The sequence below is a fragment of the Rhinoderma darwinii genome, chromosome 1, assembly GCF_050947455.1.
Source record: "Rhinoderma darwinii isolate aRhiDar2 chromosome 1, aRhiDar2.hap1, whole genome shotgun sequence".
NCBI classification, from domain to species: Eukaryota; Metazoa; Chordata; class Amphibia; order Anura; family Rhinodermatidae; genus Rhinoderma; species Rhinoderma darwinii.
This window is the reverse complement of record NC_134687.1, coordinates 535,750,457-535,768,481: the sequence shown is the minus strand read 5'-3', so window position 1 is coordinate 535,768,481 and position 18,025 is coordinate 535,750,457. Positions and strand designations below refer to the sequence as shown.

General features: G+C 47.1%; 1 protein-coding gene across 7 annotated transcripts in view; it reads right to left on the bottom strand.

The window, feature by feature from the left end:
• Window positions 1–18,025, bottom strand: part of KIAA0825 (KIAA0825 ortholog) — a 430,680-nt gene that overhangs the window by 319,559 nt on the left and 93,096 nt on the right. For all 7 annotated transcript variants that reach the window (XR_012850533.1, XM_075837231.1, XM_075837243.1 and 4 more), the window contains 2 exons: window positions 15,823–15,905; window positions 6,935–7,159 (listed from right to left, as the gene is read on the bottom strand). Coding sequence is in view for 6 of the 7 variants with exons in the window: in XM_075837231.1 (XP_075693346.1) it covers window positions 6,935–7,159; window positions 15,823–15,905 (308 nt within the window). In the remaining variant the exon portion in view is untranslated. The remainder of the gene's footprint in view (window positions 1–6,934; window positions 7,160–15,822; window positions 15,906–18,025) is intronic.

Below are 18,025 nucleotides of genomic sequence, written 5' to 3'. Positions count from 1 at the left end.
TGTGTGCAATGATAATACTAAGCGGCCACCCCCCTCTTGAATAGTAGGCGTGAGAGTGGCTGTTCATCAGTATTTTTGCACCTGTGCAATCTCCCTACGTCCACATGCGAATTGGTGCGTGCATGGCCGGCCTTAGCTATGTGCGACACGTGCGGTCGCACAGGGCGCCGGCCGCCATGCTGCAAGGGGGGCGCCAGTGGGTACGAGCAGAAGAGAGGAGAAATTTTCCTTCCTCTGCACTGCTGCGTGAAGTGAGCGCTGATTGGAGGAGCAGCAGGTGCTTCTGTCTGCTCCACCAATCAGCACAGCCTATACTGCAGTGTCACACACACTCAGCACATCACGCAGCTCCTTCCTGCTGTGCTGATGCCCCAGTGAAGACTCCTCCACGGAGCTCCAGAGTCAGGTAAGAAGAGCAGCAGCTTTAGCTTAATCTATGTTTATTTATGTGCTGTGTGAGGGAGGGGGAGAGAGGGGGCTTTATGTGATGTGTAACAGGATGTTTTGTTTTTTTAAAAGATCGATTTTGTGGGGGAGGGGAGACTAGGTGATAGGGGCTTTGTGTGTGTGTATTTTTTACAGATCGATTTTGAGGGTGAGGGGACATTGCCCTAAATGCTATAGGAGTGTGGGGGGATTCTTTATAAATGTATTTTGTGGGGAGGGGGACTTCTGTATAGTTTATTTAGTGGTGTAGGAGCTTATTATGAATCATGGGGAGGGGAACTTAGCTTTATGTATGGGGAGAAAGGATTCTTTAGGGTACGGCCACACGGAGCGGCCCTCACACTGTCGCAACGCGGCCAACAACCGCGCTGGCACTATGTAGGAGCGGCTGTCAAATACCTCGTTAAGGGGTATTCCGGTTACATGCTCATGCGCACTGCCGCTCCATTCATTCTCTATGGGAGCGCCGGAGATAGCCGAGTGCAGTGTTCTGCTTTTTCCGGCGCTCCCATAGAGAATGAATAGGAGGTAAGTTGTTGTAATTTGCAAAATCGTGCGTCCATAAAGGGTGTATTAATTCACGGCCGCACGTTAACGCGGGTAAACCGTCCCTTTATCTGCAAAATTGTGCGGCCCTGAATTAATACACCCTTTATGGCTGCACCATTTTGCAAATTACAACAACTTACCTCCTATCCATTCTCTATGGGAGCGCCGGAAAAAGCAGAACACTGCACTCGGCTATCTCCGGCGCTCCCATAGAGAATGAATGGAGCGGCAGTGCGCATGCAAATGTAACCGGAATACGTGCGGCCACTCACAGGCTGTTTGACAGCCGCACTGAACATGGTGCCGGCGTGGTTGTTAGCTGCGTTGCGACCGTGTCAGGGCCGCTCCGTGTGGCCTAACCCTTAGGCTGGATTCACACGAGCGTGTGCCTTTTGCGCACGTAAAAAAGACGGCGTTTTGCCTGCGCAAAATGCATTTGATAGCTCCGTGCAGCAGCAGCATATGATGCGTGGCTGCGTGCTTTTTGCGCAGCCGCCATCATTATGACACTCCATTTGGATGTTTGTAAACAGAAAAGCACGTGGTGCTTTTCTGTTTTGACTCATCATTTTGACAGCTGTTGCGCGAATCACGCTGGTCGCACGGAAGTGCTTCCGTGTGGCATGCATGGTTTTCACGCACCCATTGACTTTCATAAAAATCACACATGTCTGCACGGCCCCATAGACTAATATAGGTCCGTACAACGCACATGAAAATCACGCGCGTTGCACGGACGTATATCCCGTTCGTCTGAATAAGCCATTAGAGATAATATTTGTGGGGAGAGCAACTTGATTATTAGGGTAGGAACACACAGGGCGGATACGTAAAACTACAGTGTATACATCCTGAGAACCGCAGGGAATTTCACCTGAAAAACAACAGCACCAAATTTTGGTGCAGTTTTTTGGGCGGAAAGACTGCAGAAATAAATTTAAAAAAAAGCTAATACTCCAGGCCGTAGTCCCTCTCTCTCTCTGAGCGTAGCCCCGCCTCCTGCGATGACGCTGTAGTCCATGTGACCGCTGCAGCCTTTGATTGGCTGCAGCTGTCACATGGGATGCGTCGTCATCCCTGGAGGCCGGGCTACTCTCAGAACAGAATACGCATCGCTATGACTACGTCCGGGTGTATTACTTTTTTTTTTCTCATTAGAGATTAACGATAAGCAAAGTTTTTATCATTGATCTTCCCCTTTGTTAACACTGACCAAATATCATTATAATTGGTCAGAAACTGGCAAATCATGATGATAATTGGCTCAACTAAATAGGCCTGTAATGGGGGTATATTCAGGCTTAGTGCCTAGGGCAGCGTGAGTTGTAAATACGGCCCTGCTAAAGACGCAGATACTATTCAACACTATAGCAGAGCAGGGAGGTATCTCCCTGCTCTGCGATCTACTAGGCTGGTGGTTCCCAACATGAGGTTCCCATGAGAACCCTCCAGGGGTGCCGCGACACTCCTCTGGACAACTGGCACGGACGTGCTTTCTCTCCTCCTCCTCATAGCGCAAAGTGGATGTGAGGAGGAGATTTTTTTGCAGAACCCATGTAGATGGCACCCCCCGACTAAATGGACAGAGACGTCAGGGGCTTCTCCTGGAGTGGAATCCCTGGTCACAGCGCCGGCAACGCTGTGGACAGGGATTCCGCTTCAGGAGTTAGTTGCCCGATGTCACTGTTCATATATGGACAAAGACATCAAGCACTCCGTCAAGGAGCGGAATCCCCAGCCACAGGGAGCTACAGTGGCGCTATCTACAGGAAGGGAGTGCTACCTTCATGGGGGCTGTGTGGCACTACCTACAAGGGGGCTGTGCGGCAAGGGGGCTGTGCGGCAAGGGGGGGATTTGTGGCACTACTTACTAGGGATGCACAATGCATCGAAACTTCGATACTGTGCATCCCCAAATGGTTCGAGCCACACCGGTAAGTATAGTAATACATGATGAATGAGAGCGGGGCTGCGGCTGTGTAATACAGCCATTGCCCCGCTCCTGAGTCCTGACATGAGCGCGCCGCGAGGATGATGCGATGCGGCCAGTGCTGCACTAATGAGCGGCGGCACTGAAAACAGAACATGGCGGCCGCACTGCAAAACACCCCCGTGTTCTGTCTTCGGTGTCTGCGCCGCCGCTCATTAGTGCAGCGCCGGCCGCATTACCTCATGCTGACCGCGCACGCACTTCTGTCAGGAGCGGGGCAATGACTATATTACACAGCCGCAGCCCCGCTCTATAACGGCGGAGATCAGAGAAACCGCTCATCTCCGCCGCTATTCTCCTGAATGCTGCGATCAAAACTGACTGCAGCATTCAGGGGAAAGTGAGGAGGGGGGATGCCCCTTGGATCGCGTCACAGGGAATTCCTGTGACGCGATTGAGGGCCATACCATATATGGGCAGACAGCCCAGGGTCTATTGAAGGACCCCAGGGCTGTCTTACCATATTTCCTGTTGTTAGGGCATACTTAGGTATGTCCTAACAACTGCCTGTGTACTATCTGTCCACCGGCTAATGTACTGGCATATATCTGATATATGTCAGTATATTAAAGTTTAAAAATAAAGTAAAAACATAAAGTAATGTTAAATTTTAAAAAATACACATACACCTTTTTTTTACAATAAACCTTAAAATAAGTCTCAATATATAAAATATACACAAATTCGGTATTAGCGCGGCCGTAATAACCTACACAACAATTTTTTTGCGCCATTTATGATGTGTACGCTGTAAAAAAAAACTAAAAAAAAACTTCTTTCACTTATTAATGTGAGGCACGAGGTGTGATGCGGAATTTAACCTCCATGTGCCTCACATTAATAGTAATTAACCCCATCATGTACCTCACACATTAACCCATTATGACTGAGAAACATGATGGGGTTAATTACTATTAATGTGAGGCAAATGGAGGTTAAATTCAGCATCACACCTCGCGCTTCACATCAGAAAATGGAAGAACTTTTTTTTATTACTGTTGGCAAAGTATCGCTTTGGTATCGAAATTGCAATACTACACAAAGTATCGGTATTGAAGTCCAAATTCAGGTGTCGTGATATCCCTACTACCTACAAAGGGGCTGTGTGGTACTATCTACAGGGGGCATCTGTGAGTGGACGGGCTGATGATAGTTTTACTGTGAGTGGAGGGGCTGATGGTAGTTTTACTGTGAGTGGGGGCTGATGGTCATTACTGTGAGTGGGGGGCTGATGGTCATTACTGTGAGTGGGGGCTGATGGTCATTACTGTGAGTGGACGGGCTGATGGTCATTACTGTGAGTGGAGGGGCTGATGGTCATTTTACTGTGAGTGGGGGCTGATGGTCATTACTGTGAGTGGACGGACGGGCTGATGGTCATTACTGTGAGTGGGGGCTGATGGTCATTTTACTGTGAGTGGAGGGGCTGATGGTAGTTTTACTGTGAGTGGAGGGGCTGATGGTCATTTTACTGTGAGTGGAGGGGCTGATGGTCATTTTACTGTGAGTGGGGGCTGATGGTAGTTTTACTGTGAGTGGAGGGGCTGATGGTCATTTTACTGTGAGTGGAGGGGCTGATGGTCATTTTACTGTGAGTGGGGGCTGATGGTAGTTTTACTGTGAGTGGAGGGGCTGATGGTCATTTTACTGTGAGTGGAGGGGCTGATGGTCATTTTACTGTGAGTGGAGGGGCTGATGGTCATTTTACTGTGAGTGGACGGGCTGATGGTCATTTTACTGTGAGTGGAGGGGCTGATGGTAGTTTTACTGTGAGTGGAGGGGCTGATGGTCATTTTACTGTGAGTGGGCGGCTGATGGTCATTTTACTGTGAGTGGAGGGGCTGATGGTCATTTTACTGTGAGTGGAGGGGCTGATGGTCATTTTACTGTGAGTGGACGGGCTGATGGTCGTTTTACTGTGAGTGGGGGCTGATGGTAGTTTTACTGTGAGTGGACGGGCTGATGGTCATTTTAGGGTATGTTCACACGACAGCGTCCATTACGGCTGAAATTACGGCGCTGTTTTCAGGAGAAAACGGCTCTGGAATTTCAGACGTAATGGCATGTGCAGGCGCTTTTCGCTGCGTCCATTACGGACGTAATTGGAGCTGTTTTTCTATGGAATCAATGGAAAACGGCTCCAATTACGTCTCAAGAAGTGACAGGCTTTTCTTCGACGCGGGCGTCTCTTTTACGCGCCGTCTTTTGACAGTGGCGCGTAAAAAAAATGGCCGTCGGCACAGAATATCGTAAGACCCATTCAAATGAATGGGCAGATCTTTGCCGACGCTTTTGAGCCGCATTTTCGGACGTAATTCGGGGCTAAAACGCCCGAATTACGTCCGTAAATAGTGTGTGTGAACCCAGCCTTACTGTGAGTGGGGGGCTGATGGTCATTTTACTGTGAGTGGGGGGGGGGCTGAAGGTCTTCAAGTGGTTTCCACCTCTGACCTCCAATTGAAATTAATAATAGGAAGAAAATAGCTGTGGCGCTCGTTTGGAGCTTTTTTTGCTGCGTCTTTTGCATTCGCTTCAACGGCTTAAAAAAAAACGCTAAAAAAACCCCATCAAATAACGCTGTCAATCCAAAAGCAGATTTTTTCTGCCTTACAAAAAACGCTGTGTGAACATACCCTAAGGCCTCATGCACACGACCGTAGCCGTGTGCACGGCCGTGATTTTCGGGTCGGCCGGCTGCGGACTGTCAGCCGCAGGCCGCCCGCAAATCGCGGGACATGCACATGGCCGCCACCATTGTTTTCAATGAGCCCGGACCGCAGAACAGGGCCGTAATAAGACATGCCCGTTCTTTCTGCGGTCCGGGCTCCCGGGCCGTGTAAGGACCGCAAAAACTACGGTCGTGTGCATGGCCCCATAGAAAAGAATGGGGCCGCAATTCTCCCGTGGATTTTCGGGGGAATTGCGGCCGCAAAAACACGTGTGCATGGGGCCTAAGAATGTAGTGCTTATTTTTAGCTATTATCTGTCTTTCTCTAAACAATTTTTGGTAGGGGGGCCCTGAGGAATTTTTTTTATTCCAGGGGTGGCTCAAGTCCGAAAAGGTTGGGAAACTCTGTAACAGGCTACAGAGGCGCCTGCGGCCTATGAGGCGCAGGGACAGGATCCCTGCGCAGTCGGCGTGATGACATCTCTGGATCAAGCCGGCCTACGCAAGGATCCTGTCAGGTGGAGGTGGGGGGCAGTATGTCACTTTCTACAATGGGGAGGTGGGTGCTGTATGACACTGTTTACAAGGGGGCGGTGGGGGGCACTGTGTACAAGAGGGAGGTGGGGCTGTATGACACTACAAGGGGCAGATGGGGGGCTGTAGGGCACTACAAGGGGCAGATGGGGGCTGTATGACACTACAAGGGGCAGATGGGGGCTGTATGGCACTGTCTACAAGGAGGAGGTGGGGGATTATGGCACTGTCTACAGGGAGGCTGTACGGCACAATCTACAGGGGGCACTTTTTACTAGGGGGGCTGTGGGGGCATTATACTCTGGAGGACATTATACTGTGTAGGGGCAATACAGGGGGCATAACACTGTGTGGACACAATTAGAGGACAAAATACTGTGTCCTTGAAGGCGTTATAATATATTACATTATTAAATATTATTATTATACTGTGTGTGGGACACTAAAGGGGCATTACACTGTGTGGGGGCACTATATAGGGCATTATACTGTGGAGAGGAATTATGCTTTTTTATGGGGCATTTTTTATAATGGCGTGGGGCGCCGAAAGATAATTTCGCACGGGGCGCCATCTACCCTAAGGCCGGCCCTGGGTGCGTGCAGCTGCCATTGTGAGTAAGTTTGTCTTTTTTCAGTGATTTTAGATTGTGTACTTTCTATCACAGTGATATAAACAAGGCAACATAAGTAAAATAAATGCATGTAGGTATTACTAATTATGCTTGCCTTTTTGTTTTAGAACTTACCTTTGCAACTTTTTTAGGCCTCTGTTTTTCTGAGATGGATCCGTAGTGCTCATACATCTTAGAGATGTAGGCAAGGTCTATTTGGGACCTTCCTGTTGAAGATAATTCTGCATGATCTCTCTGCAGAGCACAAGTAGTAACCATTTCCAATTCACTACTTAGACTGTGCGACAAGGAAACGGACAGTTCTTGAAGGTTTTTTCTCCAACCAAATTTTAAGGTAGGCTATAATATAAAAGATACATAATCAATATGAAAAGATGAACTCAGTGCATGCATGCTAACGTGAACCCAATAGTTGTGAAATATTTATAAATGTGTTTTTATATATATATATATATATATGACACACACATAAATATATATATATATATATATATACATATATATATATATATATGCAATATAGATATATGCTGATCATCCGAGACATTAAAGCCACTCCCCTAATATTGTGTACTATGGGGCTACGTAGGCCGAAATGCAGCGTGCTGTGATGCACTGTGTGTTCTGACAGCTTTCTATGATAGCCAGCAGTAAATTTTTCAACAATTTGTGCTACAGTAGCTCTTATGTGGGATCTTACCAGACGGGCTAGCCTTCACTCCCCGCACACATCAATAAGCCCTGGGCACCCATAAACCAGTTCACTGGCTGTCCTTCCTTGGACCACTTTTGAGAAGTACTAACAACTCCATACTGGGAACTCTGTACAACACCTGCCATCTTGGAGATGATCAGGCGTCATTTGTCTAGTCATCACCATTCAACCCTTGTCAAAGTTTCTCAGATCCTTAAACTTGCCTATATTTCCTGCTTGCAACACATTAATTTCAAGAACTGACTGTTTCCTAGCTGTCTACTATATCCCACCACTTGACAGGTGCCATTGTAACTATATAATCAATGTGATTCACTTCATCTGTCAGTGGTTTTAATGTTATGGCTGAATGGTGTATGTATACTAATAAATATACGCACACACACACACACACATTATATATATATATATATATATATATATATATATATATATACACACACACACATTGTTAACCTATATGTGCAAAATTTTAGCCCCTCTACGTGGGCCCATTTCTCAAGCGATACAATAGTGTACAAGGTGAATATAAATAGCATCAAGTAGTGATAATCATGATTACCTATAATTAAGTCAGTGATTAAAAATAAAATATATATCTAATAGTAAGTATGACAATTTTTGACATTGTGAATGTAATGGCCGGAAGGAGGTGAAGGGAAAGTGAGCCCTAATCTACCCACCGCCCTGTCCCTGCCTACTTGCAACGACTCGCACTAGGCGACGAGGTACAACTGGGCGGCGGTCCCTACGCTGTCTAAGTGCACAGGAAAACAAACAGGGAACATGCAAGGGAAGGGGCAGTAGCCACGGAACGCCACGAGGAAACGGAGCGGCGAACGGACAGTCAGGACCAGGACGAAGTGAGTAAACCCAAGCGGGCAAGGAGACAGAAGCAAGCCAGGGGCAAAGCAAAGCAGGTCAAGCAGAACTGCAGCAAGGCAGAAGCACGGCAGAAGAAGGCTGGACCAAGCAGCAGTGGGGCCAGGAATCCAAAAGAATTACAAGCACTGAGGGAGAGAACAGGGCAGGTAATAAAGGACAGGGGGCGGAGCTAACTCCGACAGACCAGGCCGCGATAGGCTCTCCCACTCCTGAGCCTGCCACCCTGGTTGGTGGGAGATGGTGTCAGTCGAACAGGTCTGGCCTCAGGTGTGGATTGATTAATCCCAGGAGTATACCTAGATGAAGTACCTGGCAGATCCCTAACAGTACTCCCCCTTTTATGAGGGGCCACCGGACCCTTACTAAGGGGACCCGGTTTAGTGGGGAAGAGAAGGTGGAACCTCCTGATCAATACCCCAGCGTGAACATCACGGGCAGGTACCCAAGTCCTCTCCTCCGGCCCGTATCCTCTCCAATGGACCAGGTACTGGAGGGAGCCCTGGACCATCCTACTGTCCATAATCTTGGCCACCTCGAATTCCACCCCCTCAGGGGTGAGAACGGGAACAGGAGGTATCCTCGAGGGGGACCAGGACGGGGAGCAGCGTTTAAGGAGGGAGGCATGGAAGACGTCATGTATGCGAAATGATGGGGGGAGCTCCAGACGGAAGGATACAGGGTTGAGGACTTCAATGATCTTATAAGGTCCAATAAATCGGGGAGCAAACTTCCTGGACGGGACCTTAAGGCGCAAGTTCCTGGACGACAACCAGACCAAATCCCCGACGACAAACCGGGGGTTAGCAGAACGTCTACTATCCGCCTGAATCTTTTGTGCGCTCTGGGACGCCTCTAGGTTCTTCTGAACCTGGGCCCAGACGGTGCACAGTTCCCGATGAACATCCTCTACCTCAGGATTATTGGAACAACCAGGGGAGACGGAGGAGAATTTTGGGTTAAACCCGAAATTACAGAAAAACGGGGAGACCCCTGACGAGTTACTGACCCGGTTATTCAAGGAAAATTCAGCAAGGAGAAGGAATGAGACCCAATCGAATTGACAGTCAGAGATGAAACACCTTAAATATTGTTCCAGGGATTGGTTGGTCCTATCCGTTTGGCCATTAGTTTCGGGATGGAAGGCGGAGGAGAAGGACAGATCAATCTCCAACTTTTTACAAAAAGCTCTCCAAAATAAGGAAACAAATTGTACCCCTCTGTCAGAAACGATATTGACTGGGGCCCCATGGAGACGCAGGATGTGTTTCACAAACAAAGAAGCTAACGTCTTGGCGTTAGGTAGCTTCTTAAGGGGCACAAAGTGGCACATCTTGCTGAAGCGGTCGACTACCACCCACACCACCGACTTGCCCTGAGATGGAGGCAAATCGGTGATAAAATCCATGGAGATATGGGTCCAAGGTCTCTGGGGAATGGGCAAGGAACGTAGTAGGCCCGCAGGTCGGGACCTAGGGGTTTTGGACCTAGCGCAAACCTCACAAGCGGCGACGTAAGCCCTAACGTCTTTAGGCAACCCAGGCCACCAATAGTTTCTGGTAATGAGGTGTTTGGTGCCCAAGATGCCAGGATGACCAGATAGAGCGGAGTCATGGTTTTCCCTGAGTACCCTCAGCCGGTATTGCAGGGGAACAAACAGTTTGTCCCCAGGGACGTTCCCGGGAGCTGCACCCTGATCAGCCGCGATATCAGAAGCTAAATCAGAATCCGTGGCAGAGACGATTATACCAGGGGGTAAAATACAAGCAGGATCCTTCTCAGAAGGAGGATTGGCCATGAAACTACGTGACAGAGCATCAGCCTTAATATTCTTGGACCCAGCCCTATAGGTAACCAAGAAATTAAATCTGGTAAAGAATAGTGCCCACCGAGCTTGTCTAGGATTAAGCCTCCGGGCCGATTCTAGGAAAACCAGATTCTTGTGATCCGTAAGGACCGTTACCTGGTGTCTGGCCCCCTCCAGAAAGTGCCGCCACTCCTCAAAAGCCCATTTAATGGCTAGAAGTTCGCGGTTGCCAATATCATAGTTACTCTCCGTGGGCGAAAACTTCCTAGAGAAGTAAGCACAGGGGCGGAGATGGGTGAGGGAGCTGGTACCCTGGGACAAGACGGCCCCCACTCCCACCTCGGAAGCGTCAACCTCCAGAATAAATGGCTCCTCTTGGTTGGGCTGAATCAGCACGGGGGCCGAGATAAAGCACTTCTTGAGGGTCTCAAAGGCCTGGACGGCCTCAGGGGGCCAATGGAGGACATCAGCACCCTTGCGGGTAAGGTCCGTAAGAGGCTTAGCGACGACCGAGAAGTTGGCAATAAATCTCCTGTAATAGTTGGCGAACCCTAAAAAACACTGTAACGCCTTAAGGGAGGCAAGTTGGACCCATTCCGCCACAGCCTGAACCTTGGCAGGGTCCATGCGGAATTCATGAGGAGTGAGGATTTGCCCTAAAAATGGTATCTCCTGTACCCCAAAGACACATTTTTCAGTCTTAGCAAACAGATTATTCTCCCGAAGGACCTGGAGCACCTTCCGGACATGCTCCACGTGGGAGGACCAGTCCTTGGAAAACACCAGTATGTCATCAAGGTACACAACAAGAAAATTACCCAGGTACTCTCTCAGGATTTCATTAATAAAATTCTGGAAGACAGCAGGGGCATTACACAACCCAAAGGGCATGACCAGGTATTCGAAATGACCCTCGGGTGTGTTGAACGCAGTTTTCCACTCATCCCCCTCTTTGATGCGGATAAGGTTATATGCCCCCCGTAGATCGAACTTAGAAAACTATTGGGCTCCCTGAACCTGATTAAAAAGATCCGGAATCAAAGGAAGTGGGTACTGGTTCCTTACGGTGACCTTATTCAGGTTACGATAATCAATGCACGGCCTAAGACCACCATCCTTCTTCCCCACGAAGAAGAAGCCAGCACCTAGAGGAGAAGTCGAGGGGCGAATGAAACCCTTGGCCAGGCATTCTTGGATATATTCCCTCATAGCTTTACGTTCAGGACATGAAAGATTAAATATCCTCCCCTTAGGAAGCTTGGCACCAGGCACCAAATCGATAGCGCAATCGTAATCTCTATGGGGGGGCAACACCTCGGAGGCCTCCTTAGAAAACACATCGGCGAAGTCCTGAACAAACTCAGGAAGCGTGTTTACCTCCTCCCGGGGAGAAATAGAGTTAACAGAAAGACATGACATAAGACATTCACTACCCCATTTGGTAAGCTCCCCAGTATTCCAATCAAACGTGGGATTATGCAACTGCAACCAGGGAAGACCTAATACCAGATCAGACGATAATCCCTGCATCACCAGTACAGAGCACTGCTCCAAATGCATGGAGCCAACAAGGTGTTCAAAAACAGGAGTATGCTGAGTAAAATAACCATTAGCAAGGGGAGTTGAGTCGATTCCTACTACAGGGATAGGATAAGGTAAATCAATACAAGGCATCTTTAGAGACATAGCAAATTCCGCAGACATGATATTAGCAGATGACCCTGAATCCACGAAAGCACTGCCCGTGGCAGCCCGGCCAGCAAACGAGACCTGAAAGGGAAGCAAAATTTTATTGCGTTTCACATTAACGGGAAATACCTGTGCGCCCAAGTGACCTCCCCGATGATCACTTAGGCGCGGACGTTTTCCGGCTTCTTATTCTTGCGCCTGGGACAGGTGTTCAGTAGATGCTTGTCGTCCCCACAGTAGAAGCAGAGACCATTCATTCTGCGAAACTCCCTACGTTGTCGAGGGGACATGGAGGCCCCGAGTTGCATAGGTACCTCCGAGTCCTCCGTGGAGGGGCGAGGAGATGGGACCTCGGGGGGGATCGCAGAAAAGTCAGAGGGGAGCACACTGAAGCGTTCTAGCTGACGTTCCCTGAGACGTCGGTCAAGTCGTACTGCTAGGGCCATAACCTGGTCAAGGGAGTCAGACGAGGGGTAGCTAACCAGCAGATCCTTCAGGGCGTCAGATAATCCTAACCTAAACTGGCACCTTAGGGCCGGATCGTTCCACTGAGAAGCTACGCACCACTTCCTAAAATCAGAACAGTATTCCTCGACCGGTCTCCTACCCTGACGTAAGGTCACCAGGTGACTCTCGGCTAAGGCAGTCCTGTCAGTCTCGTCGTAAATGAGTCCGAGGGCAGAGAAAAAACGATCAACAGAGGAAAGTTCAGGGGCGTCAGGAGCCAAGGAGAAGGCCCACTCTTGGGGCCCTTCCTGGAGTCGGGATATGATGATACCCACCCGCTGGTTCTCGGAACCTGAGGAGTGGGGCTTTAGGCGGAAATACAGTCTGCAACTCTCCCGGAAGGAGAGAAACGTCTTACGGTCCCCTGAGAACCGGTCAGGTAACTTGAGGTCGGGTTCTAGAGGTGAGGTGAGGGGTACTACTAAAGCAGCGTCACCCTGATTGACCCTTTGGGCCAGGGCCTGGACCTGTAGGGAGAGGCCCTGCATCTGCTGGGCCAGGGTCTCAAGGGGGTCCATGATAGCGTCAGCGTAGGAGAAATGGTAGACTAGGTAAGGGCTTGTAATTATGTAATGGCCGGAAGGAGGTGAAGGGAAAGTGAGCCCTAATCTACCCACCGCCCTGTCCCTGCCTACTTGCAACGACTCGCCCTAGGCGACGAGGTACAACTGGGCGGCGGTCCCTACGCTGTCTAAGTGCACAGGAAAACAAACAGGGAACATGCAAGGGAAGGGGCAGTAGCCACGGAACGCCACGAGGAAACGGAGCGGCGAACGGACAGTCAGGACCAGGACGAAGTGAGTACACCCAAGCGGGCAAGGAGACAGAAGCAAGCCAGGGGCAAAGCAAAGCAGGTCAAGCAGAACTGCAGCAAGGCAGAAGCACGGCAGAAGCAGGCTGGACCAAGCAGCAGTGGGGCCAGGAATCCAAAAGAATTACAAGCACTGAGGAAGGCCTCATGCACACGACCGTATTTTTTCCCACCCGTAAATACTGGCGTAAATACGGGTCCGGTGTCACACGTATTCCACCCGTTTTGCACCAGTATTTACGAACCCGTGCCCGTAAATATGGGTCCGGTGTCACACGTATTCCACCCGTATTTACGAGCACGTTTTTGGCGGCAAAATAGCACTGCACTAATCGGCAGCCCCTTCTCTCTATCAGTGCAGGATAGAGAGAAGGGACAGCCTTTTCTGTAATAAAAGTTAAAATAATTCATACTTACCGGCCGTTGTCTTGGTGACGCGTCCCTCTCTTCACATCCAGCCCGACATCCCTGGATGACGCGGCAGTCCATGTGACCGCTGCAGCCTGTGATTGACCTGTGATTGGCTGCAGCGGTCACATGGCCTGAAACGTCATCCAGGACTTCGGGCCGGATGTCGAGAGGGACGCGTCACCAAGGCAACGGGCGGGAGACCGGACTGGAGGAAGCAGGAAGTTGTCGGTAAGTATGAACGTCTTTTATTTTTATTTTTTACAGGTTTATACTGATCGGTAGTCACTGTCCAGGGTGCTGAAAGAGTTACTGCCGATCAGTTAACTCTTTCAGCTCCCTGGACAGTGACTATTTACTGACGTCGCTTAGCAACGCTGCCGTAATGACGGGTGCACACATGTAGCCACCCGTCATTACGAGAGCTCCATAGACTTCTATGGACTGTCCGTGCCGTTATTACGGCCTGAAATAGGACATGTTCTATCTTTTTCAACGGCACGGGCACCTTCCCGTGAGAAAACGGGAAGGCACCCGTCGCCAATAGAAGTCTATGAGCCCGTTATTACGGGTCGTGATTACGACCCGTAATAACGGGAGTTTTTACGGTCGTGTGCATGAGGCCGGAGAGAACAGGGCAGGTAATAAAGGACAGGGGGCGGAGCTAACTCCGACAGACCAGGCCGCGATAGGCTCTCCCACTCCTGAGCCTGCCACCCTGGTTGGTGGGAGATGGTGTCAGTCGAACAGGTCTGGCCTCAGGTGTGGATTGATTAATCCCAGGAGTATACCTAGATGAAGTACCTGGCAGATCCCTAACAGTGAACTTGTTACAAAGAAATATACATTGTTTGTATAAGTCTATACAACGTGCAAAAATATACATAACGTGCAATACACCTATTAGTGGCAAACTCTTCTAAAACCGAATTGTAACTTTATTTGAAAATGGTGAAATTTAGTTAAAATAAGCTAAAAAAAGTCACATTCTAATCCCCTGCTGCTCCAGCGCTGCCAGTCTCCCTTTAAATTGGCTGGAGTTGTGATGTTCCATCCAATCACATGACCACTGCAGCTAGTAATTGGCTTAAAAACGTCAGGTGCCGATCAGAAATGTCACATGAGTGGTAGGAAAGTAGAATGTAAGGACTATTTTTTTCTTATTTTGCTATTTACAGGTAAAATTACAATCACCAATTTGTGCATTTCACAACATGGCATCATAAGAAAAAGTTAGACTTTAAAGATCACGTGTGCCCATTTTGCAGCTACGGATGCACCATATTAATTGTCAGCAACATGAATGAAATAGATAAGCACTCTCTGTACATGGGCATTATATGGCAGTGGGCCATATGCGCTATATTAAGGGCAACATAGTCACAGGATAAGTACAATTCAAATTGCTGCATATTACAAAAAATAAACCTAACAATAATATCTGCCTGAGTCACTTAGGGTGATAGCCATCTGTAGCCACTTCATATTTTTTATTGCGGATGCAGCCAAGATATCTAAATGACAACTATCGCTCTCACTCCAGGAACCAATCTCCCTTGGAGTAAACCAAGGTTCCCATAAGTAAACAAAATTACCAGTGGTATGTATATGGCAAACCACTAGGATATATATTGTCTACCCAGGAGTTGTGTCCGGGGGTGCAGGCTACAATACACCAATATAGGCATGCGAAAAAAACTAAAGTCTTTTTAGATAACCCATATAAATTGTATGACATATGTGGACATCACGCTTAATTTGACATAAAGGGGGTCGTCTCATCAAAGACAACCCATTTGCGATTGCAGGCATGGGAGGCTGCAGTCAGGGATTTTGCCTACAGCGCTAGTTGCTTGGGAAATGTAATATTTCGTTACAGCCATTCAGATTACATGGTCAGCTCTAGTATGCCAGAACGGAAACTGCTCTATTACATTCAGAAGTCCTAACAGGGCATATTGACAGGGGTTGTCTTCATGAGACAACCCCTTTCATACATTTGTATCGGCTCAAGGATAAATCCATGTCAGGTGAGTCTTCACAGTTTCATGTTGTGCACTATCTTATCATACAAAGTATAATCTGCAGCAGAGAACAGCCCCAATTCTATTCTAAGAAACTTGAATCTATTTAGTTTGTCAAGTTGGCTCCAGTCTACAGTATTTTGCCTATTCCGACATTACCATTTCTTTCATTAGAAGGGAACTCTCATCCAAAATGAGATTTTCTCCAGTGTTGTCATGATTGCCATCCATCCTCCGAATCCCTGAACACAAAAAAGGAGGAGGGGAATTTAATGATATTACAATTGCAATAATTCTGTAGAATATTTACATTATACATCAGTGAGTGATACTATGTTATACTATGTTGTGGCATGCACTCTTTTGTTGTTTTGTATACACCATGTTCCATGCATTGTGAAATTTTGAATAGAAATACCTTTATAGCCGTTTTTATTTATAAGAGATATTGTCCTTATCACTAGATTGACATCAGTAGACGTGTTAAAATTTCAGTAATAACCTGTACCGATAAAATTGTTGCTAAAAATAAGTTATATAGGATTCTGCAATCACGTGTTTCAACAGACCCTTTTTCTACCAGGCTTCTGATCACACCTTCTATAGCAGCTAACACAAATAGAAAACTTCTAATCCCTTATCAAATCCTTAGTGAAAATGTAAGATGCTGGCAGGCAAGAAGTACCTGGATTTTTATCTCTCCAAGCAGTATGAGATTATTCTCAAAATTCATTTGTAGGACAAAGATACAGAGACCTTTCTGTCTTGACAATGTGAAAGCAGCAATAACACTTTTTTCCCCTTTTTCTTATCATTAGAGGTTATCTCTTGGGAAGCAATTGCCTTCTTAACAGGTTCTTTTAATCCAACCTCAGTAGAGACCTTTATTAAGTTTTTAAAGAACACTGAAAGCTCTAAACAGGCAATATGACTGCCATGATTCTATATTCTCTGTTCATTTGTGATGACTTTTTACAATAGGAAAATGTTACCACTGATAAAAGGGCAGAAAGAGCAAGGCCGCCTCTGCCTATCCCATGGTAGCTCTTGGAAAAAAATCTTTCTATTATATAACAATTCCTTTCACCTAAGTAAGATTAGGAAAACCAGGTTCTACTTAAAACACCCTGCCTACATTTTTCGTTATACAAGTACAGATAAAGGTGAACATACATCTTTGCTTCAGTATCTAGAACAATGAAATACAAAAATCTATTTTTCACATTCATTCAGATCACAAAAGAAAAACTATTCTTCATGATCACATTTGACATTTTATATCTCATACCATTTAATGTTCCCCCAACTCGTAATAGGTCTAATAAAAGTTCAATATCCCAACAAAAACATTTAAACTTTGCTCTGGTTCTATATATAACTCATGGGTTGTCATTCCAAATAAATCCTTCATATTACAAGATCAAAATGAAAAAATGTTCCCACTAAGAAAATGTAACGCCTACCCACAGGATCGGTATTAAATGTATGATCGCTGGGGCCCCACCACTGGGACGCCCACTGATCACTAGAATAGGGGTCCCGAGTCCTTGGTCCTCCTCACTGAACAATCATAGTGAGGAGGATTTTGAATGGAGCAGTAACGTGCCCTGCCGCTCTATTCAACGTCTATGAGGCTGACGGAAACAGCCAAGCAAAACCAGCGGAATAGTGTTTTATGGATCATTCCCGCTCCCAAAAACGGAAAAGTTATTCAATAAAACCTATGTACCACTAAATGGTAAAAATAAAAACTACGCAATGTCTTGCGAAAAAGAAGCCCTCATACAGCTTCATTAACGGAAAGATCAAAAAGATCTCAGAATGTGGCGACACAAAAACATTTTCTTTTTAAATGTTCTTAGAGTGCGAAACCAGTATCGCCGTAATCTTACTGACCTGCAGCATAGAGTAATATGTCATTTATCCTGCACGATGAAGAAGGTAAAAACAAGACCCACAAAACAATGGCAGATTTGATGCTTTTTTCTATTCCCCAAAAAAATAATAATAGTTTTTCAATACATTATATGCAACCCAAAAAAATGACATTAAAGAATATAACCTGTTCCCCAAAAAATAAGCCCTAATATAGTTATGTCGGTATACATTATGGCCTTCGGAACATGGTGATTAAAAAACGAAAAAAAAATCGCTGTGTCCTCAAGGCCTAAAATAGCTGCGTCCTTAACCCCTTAAAGGACATTTTTTATTTTTCATTTTAGTTTTTCCCTTCCCGCCTTCCAAGAGCCATAACTTTTTTATTTTTACATCAAGAGAGTGGTGTGAGGGCTTACTTTTTTGCAGGAGGAGTTGCAGTTTCTAATGGCACCATTTAAAAGTACCATATAATATACTGGGAAAC